This window comes from Trichosurus vulpecula, chromosome 3 (genome assembly GCF_011100635.1).
Source record: "Trichosurus vulpecula isolate mTriVul1 chromosome 3, mTriVul1.pri, whole genome shotgun sequence".
In the NCBI taxonomy this organism is placed as follows: Eukaryota; Metazoa; Chordata; class Mammalia; order Diprotodontia; family Phalangeridae; genus Trichosurus; species Trichosurus vulpecula.
This window is the reverse complement of record NC_050575.1, coordinates 17,676,954-17,694,777: the sequence shown is the minus strand read 5'-3', so window position 1 is coordinate 17,694,777 and position 17,824 is coordinate 17,676,954. Positions and strand designations below refer to the sequence as shown.

Genomic DNA, 17,824 nt, shown 5'->3' with positions numbered 1-17,824 from the left:
TTTATTTTTTACTTTAGATGTTATTAATCTCCTTTGATTTTTCAGGATTTTCATTTTAGTATTTAATTAGGGATTTTTAATTTGTTCACTTTCTAGGTTTTAGTTGCATGCCCAATTCATTGATCTATTCTTTCTTTTATTGATGAATGCATTTAGAGATATAAATTTTCCCCTAAGTTCTGCTTTGACTGCATCCCACAAATTTTGGTATGTTGTTTTATTGTTGCCTCATCTTTGATGAAATTATTGGTTTGTTTCTCTGACTTGTTCTTTGACCCACTCATTTTTTTAAAATCATTTAGTTTTCAGTTAATTTTTAATCTATGCTTTCACGGCCCTTTTTGAATGCAATTTTTATGGCATTATATCTGAAAGGGGTGCATTCAATCTTTCTCTTTTTCTACGTTTAGTTGTGAGGTTTCTGTGCCCTAATACATAGTCAGTTTTTGTGAAAGTGCTATGTACAACTGAGAAAAAATTAAACTTTCCATTCCCATTCAGTTTTCTCCAAATACCTATCATCTAACATTTCAAAAATTCTATTCATTTCTTTAACGTATTTCTTATTTATTTTACAGTTAGATTGATCTGTCTCTGAGAGGAGGAAAGTTGAGGTTCCTTACTAGTAGAATTTTGCTATTAATTTTCTCCTGTAACTAATTTTTTCTTTAAAAATTTGGATGCCATGCCATTTGGTGGATATATATTTAATAATGATGTTATTTCATTGTCTGTGGTACTTTTAGTAAGATGTAGTTTTTCTGATTATCTCTTTTCATTAGGTCTATTTTTATTTTTGCTTTTCTGAAATCACAATTGCGTGCTTGCCTTTTTTTAAAAAAAATTTCTGCTGAAGCATAATGGATTCTGCTCCAGCCCCTTATTTTAACTGTATCTTTCTGTTTCAGATGTGTTTCTTGTAAACAGTGTATTGTTGGATTCTGCTTTCTAATCCATCCTGCTATCCCATTCATAATTATGATTACTGACTGCATTTTTTTCCATCCTATTGTCTTGTTTATCCTTCTCTCATTTTACTCTATCCCTCCTCAAAATTCTGTTTGGCTTCTGATCACTGCATCCTTTAATCTGCCTTCTCTTTTACCCCTCGTGTCCTCCTGATCTCATTACCTTCCTACTTCCCTGTCAGGTAAGGTAGATTTCTGAATCCAGTTGAGAGAAAGAAAGGAGAGCTTATGTATACATATATACATATACTTACATATACATATGTATTCCTTCACTCTTTCAACCAATTCAGAGAGTGAGATTCCAGTATTGCCCACCTCCCCACCATTTGCTCCTTCATTATAAAAGTTTTTCCTAGAGTGTCTCTTTTATGTGAGATAATTTTCCCCAATCTTTCTCTTCCTTCCCCCATTTCCTAGCAAATTGCTCTTACCCAATCTTTTTTTTAGATCATCCCAACATAATTCACTCACATGTCCTCTCTCTATGTGGAATACTTCTGACTGCTCTAATCATGATAAAATTCTTAGGAGTTAGATGTGTTGCTTTCCCATATGGGAATGTAAACAGTTTAACCTTATTGAATCCCTTGTGATTTCTCTTTCATGTTTACTTTTTTATGCTTCTCTTGAGTCTTATATTTGAAAATCAGATTTTCCCTTCATTTCTGATCTTTTGTTCAGGAATACTTGAACATCTTCTATTTCATTAAATGTCCATTTTCCCCCCTGAAGGATTATACTCAGTTTTGCTGGGTAAGTTATTCTTGGTTTTAATCCTAGCTCATTTGCCTTCCAGAACATCATATTGCAAGCCCCTTTAATGTGCAAGCTGCTAAATCTTCTGTGATCCGGGCTGTGGCTCCATGATATTTGAATGGTTTCTTTCTGGCTACTTGAGGTATTTTCTTTCTAACCTGGGAGCTCTGGAATTTGGCTATGATATTCCTGGGAATTTTCATTTTGGGATCTCTTTTAGGAGGTGATCAGTAAATTCTCACTATTTCTGTTTTACCCTCTGGTTTTAGGATATTAGGACAGTTTTCTTTTGTAATTTCTTGAAATATGATATCTAGGCTCTTTCCTTGATCATGGCTTTCAGGTAGTCCAACAATTGTTAACTAATCTCTCCTCAGTCTATTTTCCAGGTCAGCTATTTTTCCAATGAGATATTCCATACTTCTATTCTTTTGACTTTGACTCTTGATGTCTCATGGAGTGATTCCATTTGAATTCCACTTGACTGATTCTAATTTTTAAGGAACTAATTTCTTCAGTGAGATTTTATACCTCTTTTATCATTTGACCAATTCTTTTTTTTTTAAGTGTCATTTTCTGGTGGCTCTTTTAATCAAGCTATTGTCTTTTCATAATTTGCTTTTGTTGCTCTAATATTGTTTCCCAATTTTTCTTCTACCACTCTTTATTTGATTTTTAAAATCTTTCCTTTAGGTCTTCCAAGGAGAGAATTGTTGGGCTTTTGTCCAATTCACATTTTTCTTTGAGGCTTTGCTTGTAGCTATTTTGACATCATTGTCATCTTCTAGTTCTTGATCTTCCTTCTCACCACAGTAGCTTTTTATGCTCAGGTTCTTTTCTGTTTGCTCATTTTTTTCAGCCTATTTCTTGACTTTAAACTTTATGTTAAAACTGAGCTTTAGTCCCAGGGTGAGTTTGGGTCAGGGCAATGTCCTGATCTTCAGGCTTTTTTGCGCTGCTGTTTTCAGAACTAGTTAGTGGGAATTTGGAAGTTTTTTCATTGTTTCCAAGGTGGTGATGTGGGGAGATGCTTTCCTGATTTGTGCTTTGGGCCTCACCCAACAAAAGCCTCTGATCCTTTGTGACTGAAACCACTCCTCTTGCTCTGGAACTGTGACCTAGAAGTGGGAGTGGGCAATGGAGTTGCCAGACAGTGCCCAATCCTGTGATTCATGCTAGCACAGGGGTCCCTTGTAGTCTCCTTCTTACCAGTCGTCTAGCCCCCTTGCTCTCTTAGGGCCAAGAGCTCCTGAAGCTGGTGCTGTTGCCACCTCCAAGGCCTACAGCTGGTATTGCTACCACATGGGCTCCAGGAGAGTCCTCACTCCACTGTCACAAACCTCTCCTTCTGATCTCCTATCCTAGACTGGGCTTGCAGAATTTGATTTGAGGCATTAATTTAAAGTTGTTTGGAGGGGAAGGTTGGGAAACTTAGCTATAGTGTTTCCTCTACTCCACCATCTTGGTTCCCTATCCCATCCTTTCAAGAAATTGATATGATTGCTGAGCTAGTAATATTTGAAAAATTGTAAAGAACAGGAAAGTTACCACAGGTTTGGAGGAAGGACAAATTTCCCAGTTTTCAAAAAAGGGAAGAGAATGGAGTCTGTAAAAGGCAATGAGTTTATTTCTAGTTTCCCTTTTTGACAAGGACACTAAAATAGGAGATTGGGGAATGCTGTATTTTAAAGTACCATATAGTATTCTGGTGGAAAAGATGGAGAGATACAGGCTAGCTGACAATACTACTAGTTGAATTTAGAACAGGTTGGAACAGTTTGATGTTAGCTTGAAAGATTTTCAGTGGAGTGCCCCAGGGATCTATGCTTGTCCTGTGTTCTTTAATATTTTTTGTAGTTACTTAGATAAAGGCATTGGTAAATGTCACAAAGCTAGGAGGGCCACAGAACTTACTAGATGAGAAAGTCAGGTTCCGAAGAGATCTAGAAGATTGGGACGAATCTGATAAGATGAAATTTAGTAGGGAGTAAGTGTAAAGTCTTGAACTTGGGAACAAGAAATAAATTCTACAGGCATAGATTAGAGAGGCAAGGTCAAACAAGTTCATCCTGGGAACAGTGAGGGCTCGAGGTCACTAAATAAGAGCCAGCAGTCCCCCAGAAAGTTGATGGAGTCTCGGACTGCGTTGAAAGGCAGAGCTTCCAGGAATAAGAAGGTGACCATTCTCGTTGGTGCTCCGTAGCTAGAATGTTGTGTATAGTCCTTGACACCACGATTTACAAAGGATGTTGATCATCTGTAGAACACTGGCTGGCAAATAGCCTTGTGTCCATATCATATGAAGGTCTGTTGAAGGAACTGAGGACGTTTAGCCTGGAGGAGAGAAATGTTTTATTTGGTTTGGGTTTTTTAGTTGAGGAGTGGTGTGGTGGAGCTAGAGACTGGCATAATAGCTGCTTTCAAGCATTTGAAAGGGTAGTTATATAGGGTAAAAATGAGACATGTTCTGTTTGCTTCTATGTGTGCATTCTGGGGCCAGTGCCAAGTTGAAAAGAAGCAACTTTAGGTTTGATATAAGGAAAGATCCTAATGATTACAGAGCTATGCAGAAGTGGAATGTACAGCCTCCGGAGTTTTGGTGTATGTTCCCCTCATTGGAGAGCGTAGACAAAGACTGGGTGACCACTTACCAGGTGTGATGCAGTCAAGGGTCCTTTTTAGATAAAGGCTTTCCACTCTAAAATTCTGTCATTACGTTATCAGTAATGTTGCTTTTGAACTTTTTGCAACTGACCTACGCCATCTTTCTAAAGTGAGTACACACTTAAGCACTCTACATTTTTTTTAATATTCAATGGAAAGGATTTTGTTCCTACAGTTGCTACAGATTCAGTAAAAGATAGTGGTACCCATCCCCTTGCAATATAACAGAAGTGAATTGTTAATTCAAGATAAAGAAGAATGACTGAGACTGAAAGTTAAAACTACACAGCATTCACAAGTACTTGTAGCATTCCCCAGCACTAAACATTGTCAAAGTAATGCTACCACCAGTGCTAAGTGTATCTACCAACAAACTGCATCTCACCTTTGGTGTGGATGATTAGACATTTTAAATTGCCTTTTGAAATTATCATAAAGTAATGAGCCATTCTTAAGAATTAGAAGAGGACTTAGAAATTATGAAATAATATTTGTCAAGCCCTTTTCTAACCAAAAACTGCTATAAAAATTCTAGCTATTTTACAGTGAAGGAACCTTGAGGCCCAGAGAGATAAAAGAGCTTCCCCAATTTCAGCTAGCTCATGGCAGAGACAAGATTCTCATTTGTTACTCCTAGTTTAATGCTTTTTCCAGTGCTTGCTTCTTTTTTAGAAAAGGCTTGATCCTGATAGTTGTGTGTGTGTGTGTGTGTGTGTGTGTGTGTGTGAGACTTTTCATTTTTTCGGATGCAGACTAGGTCTAGGTTTAATGCTTTGCAGTGTTATCTTGGTACTTCTGTGTAGCTCTTCTGCAGTACTACGCATTCAAATAAGCATTTGGTATCTTAGAATCACAGAATGTCAGAAACTGTGAGGTCTTAGAGATCTAATCTGTCATGCTCCGCTTTTTATTTTAGAGAGGAGGAAATTGAGACTCAAGAAGGGGAAAGGCCTTGCTCCAGGTCACACAGCCATGTAGTGGCAGAGCCAGCACCAGAGTCTGGACTTCTCCTTCCTTGTTGACTGCTTTTCCTCTACACTTTTGAACTAGAGGAAAGGTCTCTCTGAAGTACAAGAACTGTGTTAAATAAAAGTCACTTGTTCCTTTCACATATCATGTTAAACTATAGTAAGGTTGCCTTCGGAGAGCTGTTTACAGAATAAAGGAGAAAATGCTTATTAATTAAAATAGTTGCTTCTGAAGTGTTTGAAGATAGTTGATTCTCTTACATATTAAACCACTACCCCTCCCAAATCATCTTACTATTTATATTGACAGGTAATTTTCTTTATTGTTAACAAAATTATGCCTCCAAAACCCATCCAAATAACATATTGTGAATTTAAAATACCAAGGGCCTTTTGTATTAATGTTTCTGAAAGAAAGAACATGATCATATTTCCTTAAGTGTGTTCAGCTTTTCTTTCATTAACCAAGCATTTAAGCATTTGCAGCATGTGCTTTTTTGAACTTGAAAGGAAAGAGCTAGAATGGGAATTTGGAATATGTTTTTGGCCTGTTACTTCAAATGGAGCCAGTTTTGAATTTTAGTCATTTAAAATTGAAAAACAGCAGCAATGCTTTTCAAATTGGATGTAGAGGTGCCATCCGTATAGCTTTTGAAAGCTTCACAGTTCACACACACACAACCCATTACTTTTCACTTTTATAAAGTTTGTCAGGTTTTACCAACATCTAAATTTTTCACTTATTTTGTTTTCGTTCTGCTTATACTAGGTTGTAGCTCTTCTTACATCACAGTGTACAGTGAATATGGAGTTGATGTTTTTGACGTTCATACTATGGAATGGGTTCAGACCATTGGCCTGAGGAAGGTAAGGGAATCCATTCCTTGTCATTTTGTTGTAACATATGAGCTCTACGAATTATACCGTATAATCAGAATTGCTTTTTTGTTCCAAACCAGATCAGACCACTTAACACGGAAGGAACACTTAATCTCCTTAACTGGGAACCTCCACGGTTAATATACTTCAAGAACAAGTTTTCGGGTAGGTAGAGAAGGAACAACAAGCTTAGAATATTTTTCTGTTCAGTAGATTTCTATATTACTACATGTCATAAGCAAACAGTCTTTTAATTCATTTAGATTCAGCGAATCCATGTGCTTCAAAGTTGTGCTGTGTACCTATGGTGTGCTGGTCTGTCTGAGAATAAGTGATATTTCAAATACATAGGCTACGGCTGTAATTACTGTGCATTATTTGTTATTCATGTAGGAGCTGTACTCAGTGTTCCAGAAACTTCTGATAACAGCAAAAAACAAATGCTTCGGACCAGAAGTAAAAAGCGATTTGTCTTTAAGGTTCCTGAGGAAGAGAGATTACAGCAGAGGCGGTAAGAGTTTAATCACTTAGAGTTTGGTTAGGTTAATAGTAACAGCCAAGAGTATTTTTGCATATGAATGAATTTCCAAATGTTTTCTTTTCCCCAGAGAGATGCTTAGAGACCCAGAACTGAGATCAAAGATGATATCAAACCCAACCAATTTCAACCACGTTGCTCATATGGGGCCAGGAGATGGAATGCAAGTGCTCATGGATCTCCCTCTGGTAAATTAAATAAATTTATGCAATAAACAGGGGGTGAGGCATGGGAATGGAGCTTACATCCACAAAATATTATCTCTCTGCACTTGCAATGTCTGCTTTTCTGACCAACATTTGCCAGAGGAAGCTATGCATAAGGCTTCTGAGGAAGCCTTTCCTTCAAAGAAAAAGGGACCTAGCTGAAAAATGAAAAGCTGCAGTTGCAAAGATAATCCAATCCGCACCGCTAGCTGCCTTATAAGCATTTTACAAATACTTGTCTTTCTCCATCCTTTTCTTATTTGATGAAAATAACAGAATTAATTTCCTTCCCCCTCGTCTTTGCAGCAGTCTGTTCCAATACCACCTCCAACAAACTTTAAGCATACCTATCACAAAAACTTTCTCTGCCAAAATCTTTCTCCAGGATGATCACTATTTTTCAACCTAAGCCATGCCTCTGCTTCCTTTTTCTCGCTCTCTTCTATTTCCCGCTCCAGAATAGACACAATTATTAACACATTAACACTTAATAATTAAGCCGATACTCCCTGGGCTCTTTTTCAGGCTTGGAGCCGTATGAGAGGAGGCAGGTCATGGGCTGGGACCCAGAGACCTGCGTGCAAGTTCTGATTCTCCTCCTCAATAGCCGCAAGGCCTGGATAGGTCCCGTTGCCTCCCAGGCCCAGCCCCTTGGCTTTAGAGCTGAGAGAATAATATTCAAACTACCCACTCCCAGCATTGTTCTGAGGAAAGCACTGTGAAAAATGAAAGCCTTGAAATGTGTAGGTGTATGTCTCAGTAATAATGAGGAAGAAAACTATTCAACGCAAGTATTTACTAAAAACCTTCTGTGTGTATGGTGCTTGGCCAGGCACTGGTATGGAGGTTTGGGAGGATGAGGGATGGTGGGGCCATCCAAACCTGTGATTTCATTGGTGTAGGGAACTCCTGGTGAGGAAACTCTGCAGAGGAATAAACAGCAGCTCTAGACCTTAAATTCTTAAGAGAATTGTTTGGGGACTGAGAGGCTAAGTGATTTGCCCAGGGCACAAAGCCAGGATGGGGCAGAGGCTGCGTTTGATTTTCAGCCTTCTTGATTCTGAGGTGGGCTCTGCCAACATACCACTCTGCTCTGTAAACACCAGAGAGATAGAACTCAAATTAGAGCATCCTAACCTTCAAAGATAATTTAAGGATCTAGAAAAAGAGGCTGAGAAGTGGTTAGGATGGTAGAAAGAAAACAAGGAGAAAGCAGCAGCACAAAAGCCAAAGGGGAAGAGAGTATCTAGAAGAAGGGGGTGGGGGTGCCAGGAATATAAAGATTTAAAAAATGAAACCATTTGGTCTCAAGGAGGGGGTATACCAAAACCTGTAAGGGAGATCATGAGCAATGAGGACTGAGAAAGGTGTAGTCTAATGAGCAGTTAAGAGAGGATGGGCTTAGAAGCCAGAGTGAAAGTGATTGAGAATTGATTTGTAGATGAGAAAGTGGAAGCTAGTACAGACAGTCTTGTGCTGTTGTTGACCAGTTTGTTCAGGATATCCGAATTCTTAGGTTTTCAGCTCGCAAAATAAAATGAGTGCCAAGTATTGAGTCCTAAATAACAGGAGGAGATGGTGCATCTTTTTACTACCCTCTTAATAGAAAAGCACGTGTGTTTTCTGTAATTAAAATACTACTTCTATGCAGTGTCCATCAGTTACTAACCTAGTGAGATCAAGAGCTGTGTGTTCCATTGCTATCCACACACCATCCGGAGACATAGGAGGGGCTCCATCATTCTGGATGAGCCCCTTGTGGAAGATTAATGGGAGGACATGAACAAGAGACACATAGATGGGGTGGCTGTGAATGATTAGGTTCCATTTTTGTGGTGCTTTGAAGTTTATAAAATGCTTTCCTTGTGACCACTCTTGGAGGTGATTGACCACAAAAGCCTGAGAATTTAGATTGTACCTAGATGTGATGGCACTGGTGGTGATAGCTGCATATTTACATAGTGTTTTAAAGTTTACATTAGCTTCTTCTGCTGCAAAAATCATCTTCCAATTTTTTGTGGGGCTTAGAAATTATCTGATTGCCTAGTAAAGACAATCTTAAACATTTTCCCAGATTGTTCTTTATGTCATTTATTGTCCCTGACCCACAATACTTATTTCATTAAAACAGGCCATAATGACTGTGCTGTGGGCATTTGGTTGTACATGTGTTTTAATGTTGCATTTTCAAATGTAGAGCGTATTGCCTTCCTCCCAAGAAGAAAAGGCTGGCCCTTCCCCAGCCAACCTCTCCCGGCAACCGCAGTCAAGAAGTAAGACCTACGTTTCATGGCCCTCTTCAGGTACAAATTGCAATCCAGATAATCTTAGGAATTATCTACTAGACTTAATTCCTTGAGGGCAGAAACCATCTATTACCTTTGTATCTCCAACAGTGCATTGCACAGTAGTGAGGAATCAGTAATCGTTTGTTAAGTATTTATTATGTGCCAGGAATCATGCTAAGCACAGGGGATACAGAGAGGCAAAAGATAGCGCCTGCCCTCAAGCTTACGGTGTAATGGGGAAAACAACAAGCAAGTAGTGTACACTAAACAGGCCAAGTAGGAAACATTAACAGGGAAGGTACTAGAATCAAGAGGGGTCCGGGAAAGGCTTCATGTAGAAGGCGAGGTTTTAGTTGGGATTTGAAGGAAGCCAGGAGGCAGAGATGATTCCAGGCAGCCAGAGAAAATGCTCTAAGCTAAGACACTGGGTGTCATGTCTATGGACTTATTAAGGCATCTAATAAATGTGGAGTGATGAATAAACATTAATTGTGCACTACCTGTTATGTCCATGAGCACTGTGAGAGAAAAGGGGCAAGGGAAATACAAAGGACTTAATGTAATGTTTAAATTTGGACTTGAGTTACAAACTTTCCTTTTCCTATAGGTGGAAGTGAACTAGGAGTGACCATACCTCTAAGAAGTATGTCTGATCCTGACCAGGATTTTGACAAAGAGGTAAAATTTGCCTTGTCAAACCAAAGCTTTTCTGTCCTACGTAAATATGAAGTTATTTCTTAAGAAGAAAGACACTTGGGTCATAAGCAAAAAGTTTACTCACCTATACCCACCCCCTTCCCAAAGTAGTAGCAAAGATGTTGGGAGGGAGGTTAATTTTATCAGTTTTGTTTTCATTTTCAGCTGTACTCATTCAAATATGAATAGTAACAGATAAAAGTAGAAACAAAAACAAATGTGACAAAAGGAAATGATTCAGCAAAATGTTACAGAAAGTTAATATAAATTTTTATGTGGGTAACCATGCTCTTACTATTAACTGATTAAAAGAAGCTGTCTATATTAATTTTTAACAAGATAGAAACAAAGTTGTCAAAGGCGGTGTAATACAGATTATGTTTGTTTAAGTTTGTCTTTTTTTACATGGGTATAATAAATATGTGTGTTCTTTTGTTTCTACTTTCTTTGTTCTTCCTCACTTCATATAAACCTTCCCAGTTTTTACAGGGCATTAGTACTCTATAACATTCTAGACCTGTGCTTTCGTTGGTATAGGAAATTTCCAGGGAAGAAATCCCTTCTACCAATGTAGAATGGCAACTGTCCTGTAACTTTCAACCTTAGAGAGTTGCTTCGGGCACTGGGAGGTTAAGTCAGGTCTCCAACCAGAGGCTAATGTTAATACAAAGCACTTTTCAGATTAGTTGAGGTCCATTGCTGCTCAGATTCTGTATCTCTTTTGAAGAGAAATGGGTATGAGCCTTGAAGCACTGAGCTTACTAAGTTGGTGGGAAATAGTAAGCACATCATTCTTTCTGCCTGGGTGCCTTGTCACAAGTCCTGGTGGATTAAATTTCTCAGTATTTTCCAGGTTTCTGATTGTTGAGGGAGGAAGGGGGGAGATGGATGGAACCTATGGCCATGAATTCTGCCTGCCTTCACAGTGGGAAAAATTTGATAAAAAATTATAACAAAGTAGCGATGTTTTTCCTTTAGGTACCTACAAACAGACTCTCCCCTCTTCCACCCTATCAGTCACTGAATTGTCATGAGTAGCATGATATGAACTCAGCCATTTTTTTCATTGACTAATTGTTTCGCGGTCTTAGTGCTGGCTAGAGATCATAAAACCATGGATTTTGAGCTGGTTGGACCATAAGCACCCTCTAATCCAATCCTTCATTTTACAGAGGAGGAAATGGAAATCCAGAAAGATTAAGTCATTTCTAAGTCACAAAGGTAGCAAGCAGCAGCTCAGGGATCTGGATCTGACTTCATAGCCAGCACATTCCACTTTACTACATAAGGTTCCCCTCAGGAATCTTATTCACCTGTGATTCATTTCCTTACTCCCCAGTGATTCTAAACATGCCTCCAACTTGGAGTGAGCTCCCAGAGCTAAGTAAGATCAAGAAAAAGCATTGGTTTTGAAAGATTAAAACTAGACTTCATCCCAGCTCCCCAGAGCAGTTTCCACACCCATAAAATGAAGGGTTTGGATTAGATGATCTCCAGGATTTTTTCCCAACCCATAATCCTACAATCCCCTATGAAGTAATGTCCCCACAGTCACATTCCACACAATCTAAGCCAGGGGTAGGGAACCTGCGGCCTTGAAGCCACATGTGGACCTCTAGGTCCTCAAGTATGACCCTTTGACTGAATCCAAACTTTGCCAGACAAATCCCCTTAATAAAAGGGTTCTGTAAAACTCAGTCAAAAGGCCACACCAAAGGACCTAGAAGGACACAAGTGGCCTTGAGGCTGCAGGTTGCCCACCACTGGAGCAGCAGGGCCAGAACTTAAACTTGCCTTTTCAGCTTTGGGGGTCCTGTGTTCACTTAATGTGACAGCTTTGAGCTCCTATGCCCATTTGCTAGATAAGTAAGTTCAAAGTTCACCATTTAGCCTAGAATTGAAGATCTAGAGTTTGAAATTCTTTGGTAAAAGGCATTGTATATGTAAAAACATGGAAGATTGTCTTTGGGAATATTCATCATCATTTCTTCTCTCTTAACAGCCGGATTCTGATTCCACCAAACACTCTACTCCATCGAACAGCTCCAATCCAAGTGGTCCCCCCAGCCCCAATTCTCCACACAGAAATCAGCTTACACTAGATGGACTAGATCAATCCACATGTGATGCCTAACACTCCAGCCGCCAGTGCTTCAGCTTCACATTCCCAGCACAGCACTGCGTACTGAGAAGCAAACGGAGCAAGCGTGTCACATGAATGCCAAGACTGATACTCAGTCTCTAGTGTTGCACAAGAAAATAAATATCCAGATTGTAGATAAGAAAATGGAAATGAAAACAAATTATTATTACAATAATAATCACTTTTTTTTTGCAACGTTGGGCAGTTGCGATAGTTAAGATGTATTCATTTCTGCACAGCTGTGATATAAATCTGTTACATATAAGCATTAAGAAAACCAATAAATAATCTCTTCTGCCAAGAAAGAAATAGAGGGGCAAATACTGGTAGTGTGGATGCTAAACAGTATTGACAATGTTATTTTTCTATAGAATGATGTAATGCCTCATTAGCCGGAAGTCCTTTTAGACAAAATACGGACCTTTGCATAGGAAACACACACAAAGGACCCGTTACATCCTCAGATAAATATACTTTTCCCTTTTCCTGTAACTCTTTCCTAAAACTTTAGGAAAATAATAGGAAACTGTACTTTGTTCCCAGCATTGCTAGAATCATGAAGTCAAAAGAAAGCTGAGGTTAATTTGTGGCCTTTCGACTCATTTAGCCATTATGTATTCAGCTACAGAAACATCTTTCTACCAACTTTTTAGTCATGTATATAGGACTGTTACCAGTAACATCTCCCCCTTCCCCTTTTTACCCCACTAACTGCTTTTTATTTCATCCTCAATTATGGCACTGATCAGGACTTTGAAGACATCAGAAACACTGTTGTGAAAAATTTTTCCTTTATTTCTCATTTCCTTTTTTTGGAGGAGCAGCACTCTCACACACACATATACATATGTTTGAATGTGTGTGTATAAACACCCAGTGAACACCCACAGATGAAACATCTGTGTTCTTGGTTCCTTACAAGGGTCAAATGAGAGAGCCTCTCTTCTCATTCATCATCTTCCACTTGCATGGAGACCCCATGATTACTAAACCAGTATTGATCATGTAGAAGAACGCACAGCACCCTCCTGAAGACTTCCTATGGCCCATGTGCAGTGGTGGTGGTTTGTGTGGCTATTTAATCTCACACTTCCTTATATTCTCCATTTAGTGACCATATTTGTGACCTCATCTCATCAAAAACTTGTAATTAATCCCATGGCTGGCACGTCCAGTTTTTCATTGACCCATTAGTGTGCCTTTTGCCCCGATATGACAGTTGGATGTCACTTACTGAAGATTTGGTTTTAATGGGCTAATAATGCAACACCAATGGTTTTTCCCCCTTCCCAAAACACTGTTATGATGTGCACTTGTTTTTGGTTGAAACTGAGTGTTCTAGTCCACATTTAGTCCTGTAACATTTTCTGACAGACAGTACTGGCTCTCTCCTCAGATTCTCCATAAAGGGGCTCCTTTGGAGCTGGACACTACTGCTTTGGGGGGTGGGGGGGAATCTGGTTTTTACTTTTTTAATGTAAGTCTGAGTCTTTGTAATTATTGAACTGTGAGAACATTTTTGAACAATTTACTTGTCAATAAAGCAGAAGAGGGAGGTTTTAAAGTTCATAGTGGTCTGTGTCGATACAAAAACCTGCTGCATGAACTCAGTACACATATACCATGCCCCTACTATTTGCAAGGTATATCATATCTGAGTTACCTAATGAACTTACCCTGCAAGAAATTCTGGTCTGCATTTGGAACAGTAGCTCGTGCTTCTGTAGAAAGTTAAGGTTTTAGAAGTATTTTCCTTATGAGAATTCTTTGAGGTAAGTAGTGCAAATACTGTTATCCCTGTTTTGATGATAAAGAAGCTGACATTTTGAGATTTTTGTTTTTCTGAAGAAAGCAAGGAACTAAACTTTAGGTTATATTAAAAATCCCATCTCAGAGAACTGGGCAGATTCATTATTCATTACTTCATAAAAAAGGGTCTGGCTTTGTATTTTTAAAAGAAAATATTTGGTAAAAGATGAACCTGAGAGTCTCCATTCTGTTCTAGACCTGAAAGAGAGATCTGACTATGGTGGAAAGATAAACAGATTTAGAATCTTAGATAGAGGCTTTTGGTTTTTGAAAATAACAGGAAAGTCACCCCTTCTGCAAGTGCCTCCTAAAAAAGAAAAGGCCTACCTTTAGTTTCTAAAACACTTTAAGGTTCACAAAATACTTAAAATTGATTTCAAGGATCCATGATTTTGTTAGTTTGAATAATTCCTCTACCGACAAAGATAGCCAGCTCTGGACAACTTGGTTAAGCATCAACTATGAGCCAGGCTGTGCTAAGTGCTGGGGCTAAAAATAAAAACACAGCTCTTCCCCTCAAGGAACTTACAGTCTAATCAGAGAAGACAACATACTACGGGAGCAGGATTCCAAAGAATGCCAAAAGCAGAGGAGCAGGTAGAAGATGCAGGGAACATTGTGCTGAGTCCCTGGAGTCCATGGACTTGAGAACTAATTGAATATAATTGATTGTATTTTGAGCCTTGAAAAACATTATTCTGTAAAGGGATCTATAAGCTACAAAGGAGAACATTCAGAAAAAGCAGAATGTCAGAGAACATCTCCTAGAGCAACCAAGCTGCCCAGCTTTGGAACTCCACCCTAGGACTGGGCTGTCCTGATTGCATAGAGTCCACACACCAGCCAGGCCCAGACTCCCAACCACACTTCAGCCTGCCAGGTTCCCTGTCCTCTGCTTTACTTTTTTTTCTTTTTCTTTTTTTTTTTGGAGGGGGGAGGCAGGGCAATCGCGGTTAAGTGACTTGCCCAAGGTCACACAACTAGTTAAGTGTCGAGTGTCTGATGCTAGATTTGAACTCGGGTCCTCCTGACTCCAGGGCTGGTGCTCTATTCACTGTACCACCTTGCTGCCCCTTGTTTTTCATTTCTTACTCAGGGATAGTAGTTTAATCAATACTACCAGTGTTTCTGGACACATGTCCATCCAAGTGGCTCCACTCCTTCCTGTGGTGTGCCAGACCAAAATACTTCCCTACCCACTATTCCCCGACTTGTGTTACCTGCCCCCATTTTAATGAATAAAGTTCTTTGAAAAACGCAAGAGAAAGGCTGTCTGACATGCAGGTAGAAGAAAACTACACTTCTGATGCCTCATCATTGTATGGAAATGACCCTGAGCCCGAAGAATGAGCTCTGGGAAGGTTTTATGTGAGATCTGTGCTTGTCTAGGTTATAAGCCTAGCCCACAGTGAAGGGTTCTATTGCTATGGCACTGAGCAACAGGGAGTGACTTTTCTGGCCACATCAGTCTGTGAACTGTGAAAATAGAAAATGTCCCTCAGACTAAGGGGCCCCAGAGCTTTCTAACCTAAGACTGAACTGAAATTTCCAAAGCTGAGCCTGAGTTAATGAATTAATGAATGAAAATGCACTTTTAGGCACTTACTCTGTGATAAGTGTTGGGAATACAAATAAGAAAAATCAAGATGCCCCTGCCTTCAAGGAGTTTGCATGTTAATAAGAGAAAATAACATAAGGGAAGTGACCCCAGAAATGTATTTTAGTCAAGGTGGTAACAGCAGTAGTGGAAGGTAGTCCTAAGACATGTTAAAGATGGAAAGGGGCAGCTACCTGGCACAGTGGATAGAGAGCCAGGCCTGGAATCAGAATGACATCTTCATGAGTTCAGATTTAGCCTCAGACAGTAGCTGTGTGACCCTAGGCAAGTCAATTAACCCTGCTTGCCTCAGTTTCCTCATCTGTAAAATGAGCTGGCAAAGGAAACAGCAAATCAGTCTCTTTGCTGAGAAAAACCAAATGGGGTTCTGTGGAGTCAGACATGACTGAAAAATGAACAACAAAAGGTGGGAAAGCAAAGAGAAGAGGTGCAAAGCCTAGCTATGGCCATGCTGTGGGGGGTCTGGGTCTGGCGGTGAGATGGAGTTGTAGTGCAGATCAGTATAGGGTTTCCCAAAAGTCTTGGTGCAATTTTAATAGCTTAAAAATAGCTTGTTATTATCCCTTTGAAGTAAACATCCTTTTGTAAAAGATAATCTAAGTGGCTAAGCCGGCATAATGTTAGGTGTACCAAATTCAAATCCAACCCCTCCACCTGCCTTGTGTCCCAGAACCCTGGCTTCCCAAGGGCTTCCCCGCTAGGCTAGTTTCAGCAACTGGCCTCCAATGTCCCCATGACTCCCTGGGGCAGGGACTCCACTCGCTGAACTAAGAACTGAAAAGGACAAATGAAACATATCAAGACCCCAAGCGCATTTCTCAGGCCATATCACCTTAAGAGAGAGAGGAAGTGGCCCCTAGGCCTTTTCTCAGCTTACTGTATGGCGCCACTCGAGGTGGGGAATGAATCCTTTGCCCCTGGCCCAGTCAAGAAGAGAGAAACTGCCTCAGTCAGGTAGAGTTAAAGAGACAACCAGTTCCATCTAGGTTGACAATGCAAAGAGGCTTCTAACCACGTGGTAAGCCAACATAGAGTGACCACATGAGCTAGTTCTATGTTCTCCCAGAAGTAGGTCCTTGGCATCTCCCATATGAGTGCTTCCATTTTAGGTGGTCTGGGCATGTGCCAAATCCCGTTACATTATACTCCTAGTAAAGAAATCCACCCACCTACTCCACTATAGGCCCCCCTCTCTTTTTGGTAAGTTCCTTCTGGGGCCGCCATTTTGGAGAGGTGTCCAGGATGGACATACTCCATTACCCTTCCAGTTCTCGCTCAATTTTGACACCCCCACCTCCTTTGGGAGGCTTTTCCTGGTCTCCCCAACTGCTGATGCTTTCTCTTCTCATCTTGACCTTCCATCTATACCGCATACATCTAGTTATTTGCATGTTGCGTGTTATCAGAATGTTAGCTCATTGAAGGCAAGGTAAGTTTTTTCTTCCCTTTTTTAATACCCTCAGTACCAGAGAGCCCAGCACATAGTAATTGCTTAATAAATACTTGTAGACTTCTTTTTCTCCTTGACAAAGGGAAATCCAAGGAAAGAGTAAAAATTATAGATTTCTCATCGCTTCAGAAAAATCAGAATTCTGTCATACCACCAGATTTTCTTTCTCCCCCTGCCCACCCACACAAATGTATATCCGTCTTGTTTCCAAAAAATATATCTGAGAGCTAAGAACTTAGTAGGACCAACACGAAAGACTCAGGACCACTGTGGGGCCAGTTGTGGCCAGCTGCCAGCCTCATTGATCACCAAGCCCTGGGATCCTGGGCAAAGGCAGGGTGTGAATCTTAGGAGCCAATCCCCTAAGAATTCACTGCTCTTGTCCAGTTCCCTTCCTTCTGGTCCTTGCTCAGCCTCTAGGCTCCAGCACAGAAACAGGAAACTCCCAAATTCAATGATGACACACACCACTCTCACCATTTGTCACCGACCCAAGATTTAACTGAGGCCGTACGAGCCCTCGTTTCGTCTCCCATCTGATGGAGTAGGGATCACAATTCCCTCTTCTGAAAAATGAGCCAAGCTCCGCATTCTCCAGGTCATCAAATGAGACGAGCATGAAAGCCTTTGTAAACCAAAGCATTAGCTCTCCTGGGTACTTCCTGGGAGATGCCCTCCAGGTTGGCACAGATCCACCAATTGTTGCCTTTTAGATTCATCCTTCAGTCAGTTTGGAATCTGGTGAAATGTTCTATCTCCCAACCCACCTTCTCTCCAACTCATTTGGCTCCATCTTGTCCACAAGGTTTGTGTAAGAGATTGCCAAATTCCTTACCAA

General features: G+C 40.1%; 1 protein-coding gene across 1 annotated transcript in view; it reads left to right on the top strand.

The window, feature by feature from the left end:
- The window catches only part of CDC42BPB (CDC42 binding protein kinase beta), a 172,787-nt gene extending 159,114 nt beyond the window's left edge, over window positions 1-13,673 (top strand). The window contains exons 31-37 of the mRNA XM_036752011.1: window positions 6,129-6,226; window positions 6,319-6,403; window positions 6,632-6,749; window positions 6,847-6,964; window positions 9,180-9,285; window positions 9,878-9,948; window positions 11,969-13,673. Of these exons, the coding sequence (XP_036607906.1) occupies window positions 6,129-6,226; window positions 6,319-6,403; window positions 6,632-6,749; window positions 6,847-6,964; window positions 9,180-9,285; window positions 9,878-9,948; window positions 11,969-12,100 (728 nt within the window). The 3' untranslated portion in view covers window positions 12,101-13,673. The remainder of the gene's footprint in view (window positions 1-6,128; window positions 6,227-6,318; window positions 6,404-6,631; window positions 6,750-6,846; window positions 6,965-9,179; window positions 9,286-9,877; window positions 9,949-11,968) is intronic.
- Window positions 13,674-17,824: the final 4,151 nt, after the last annotated feature.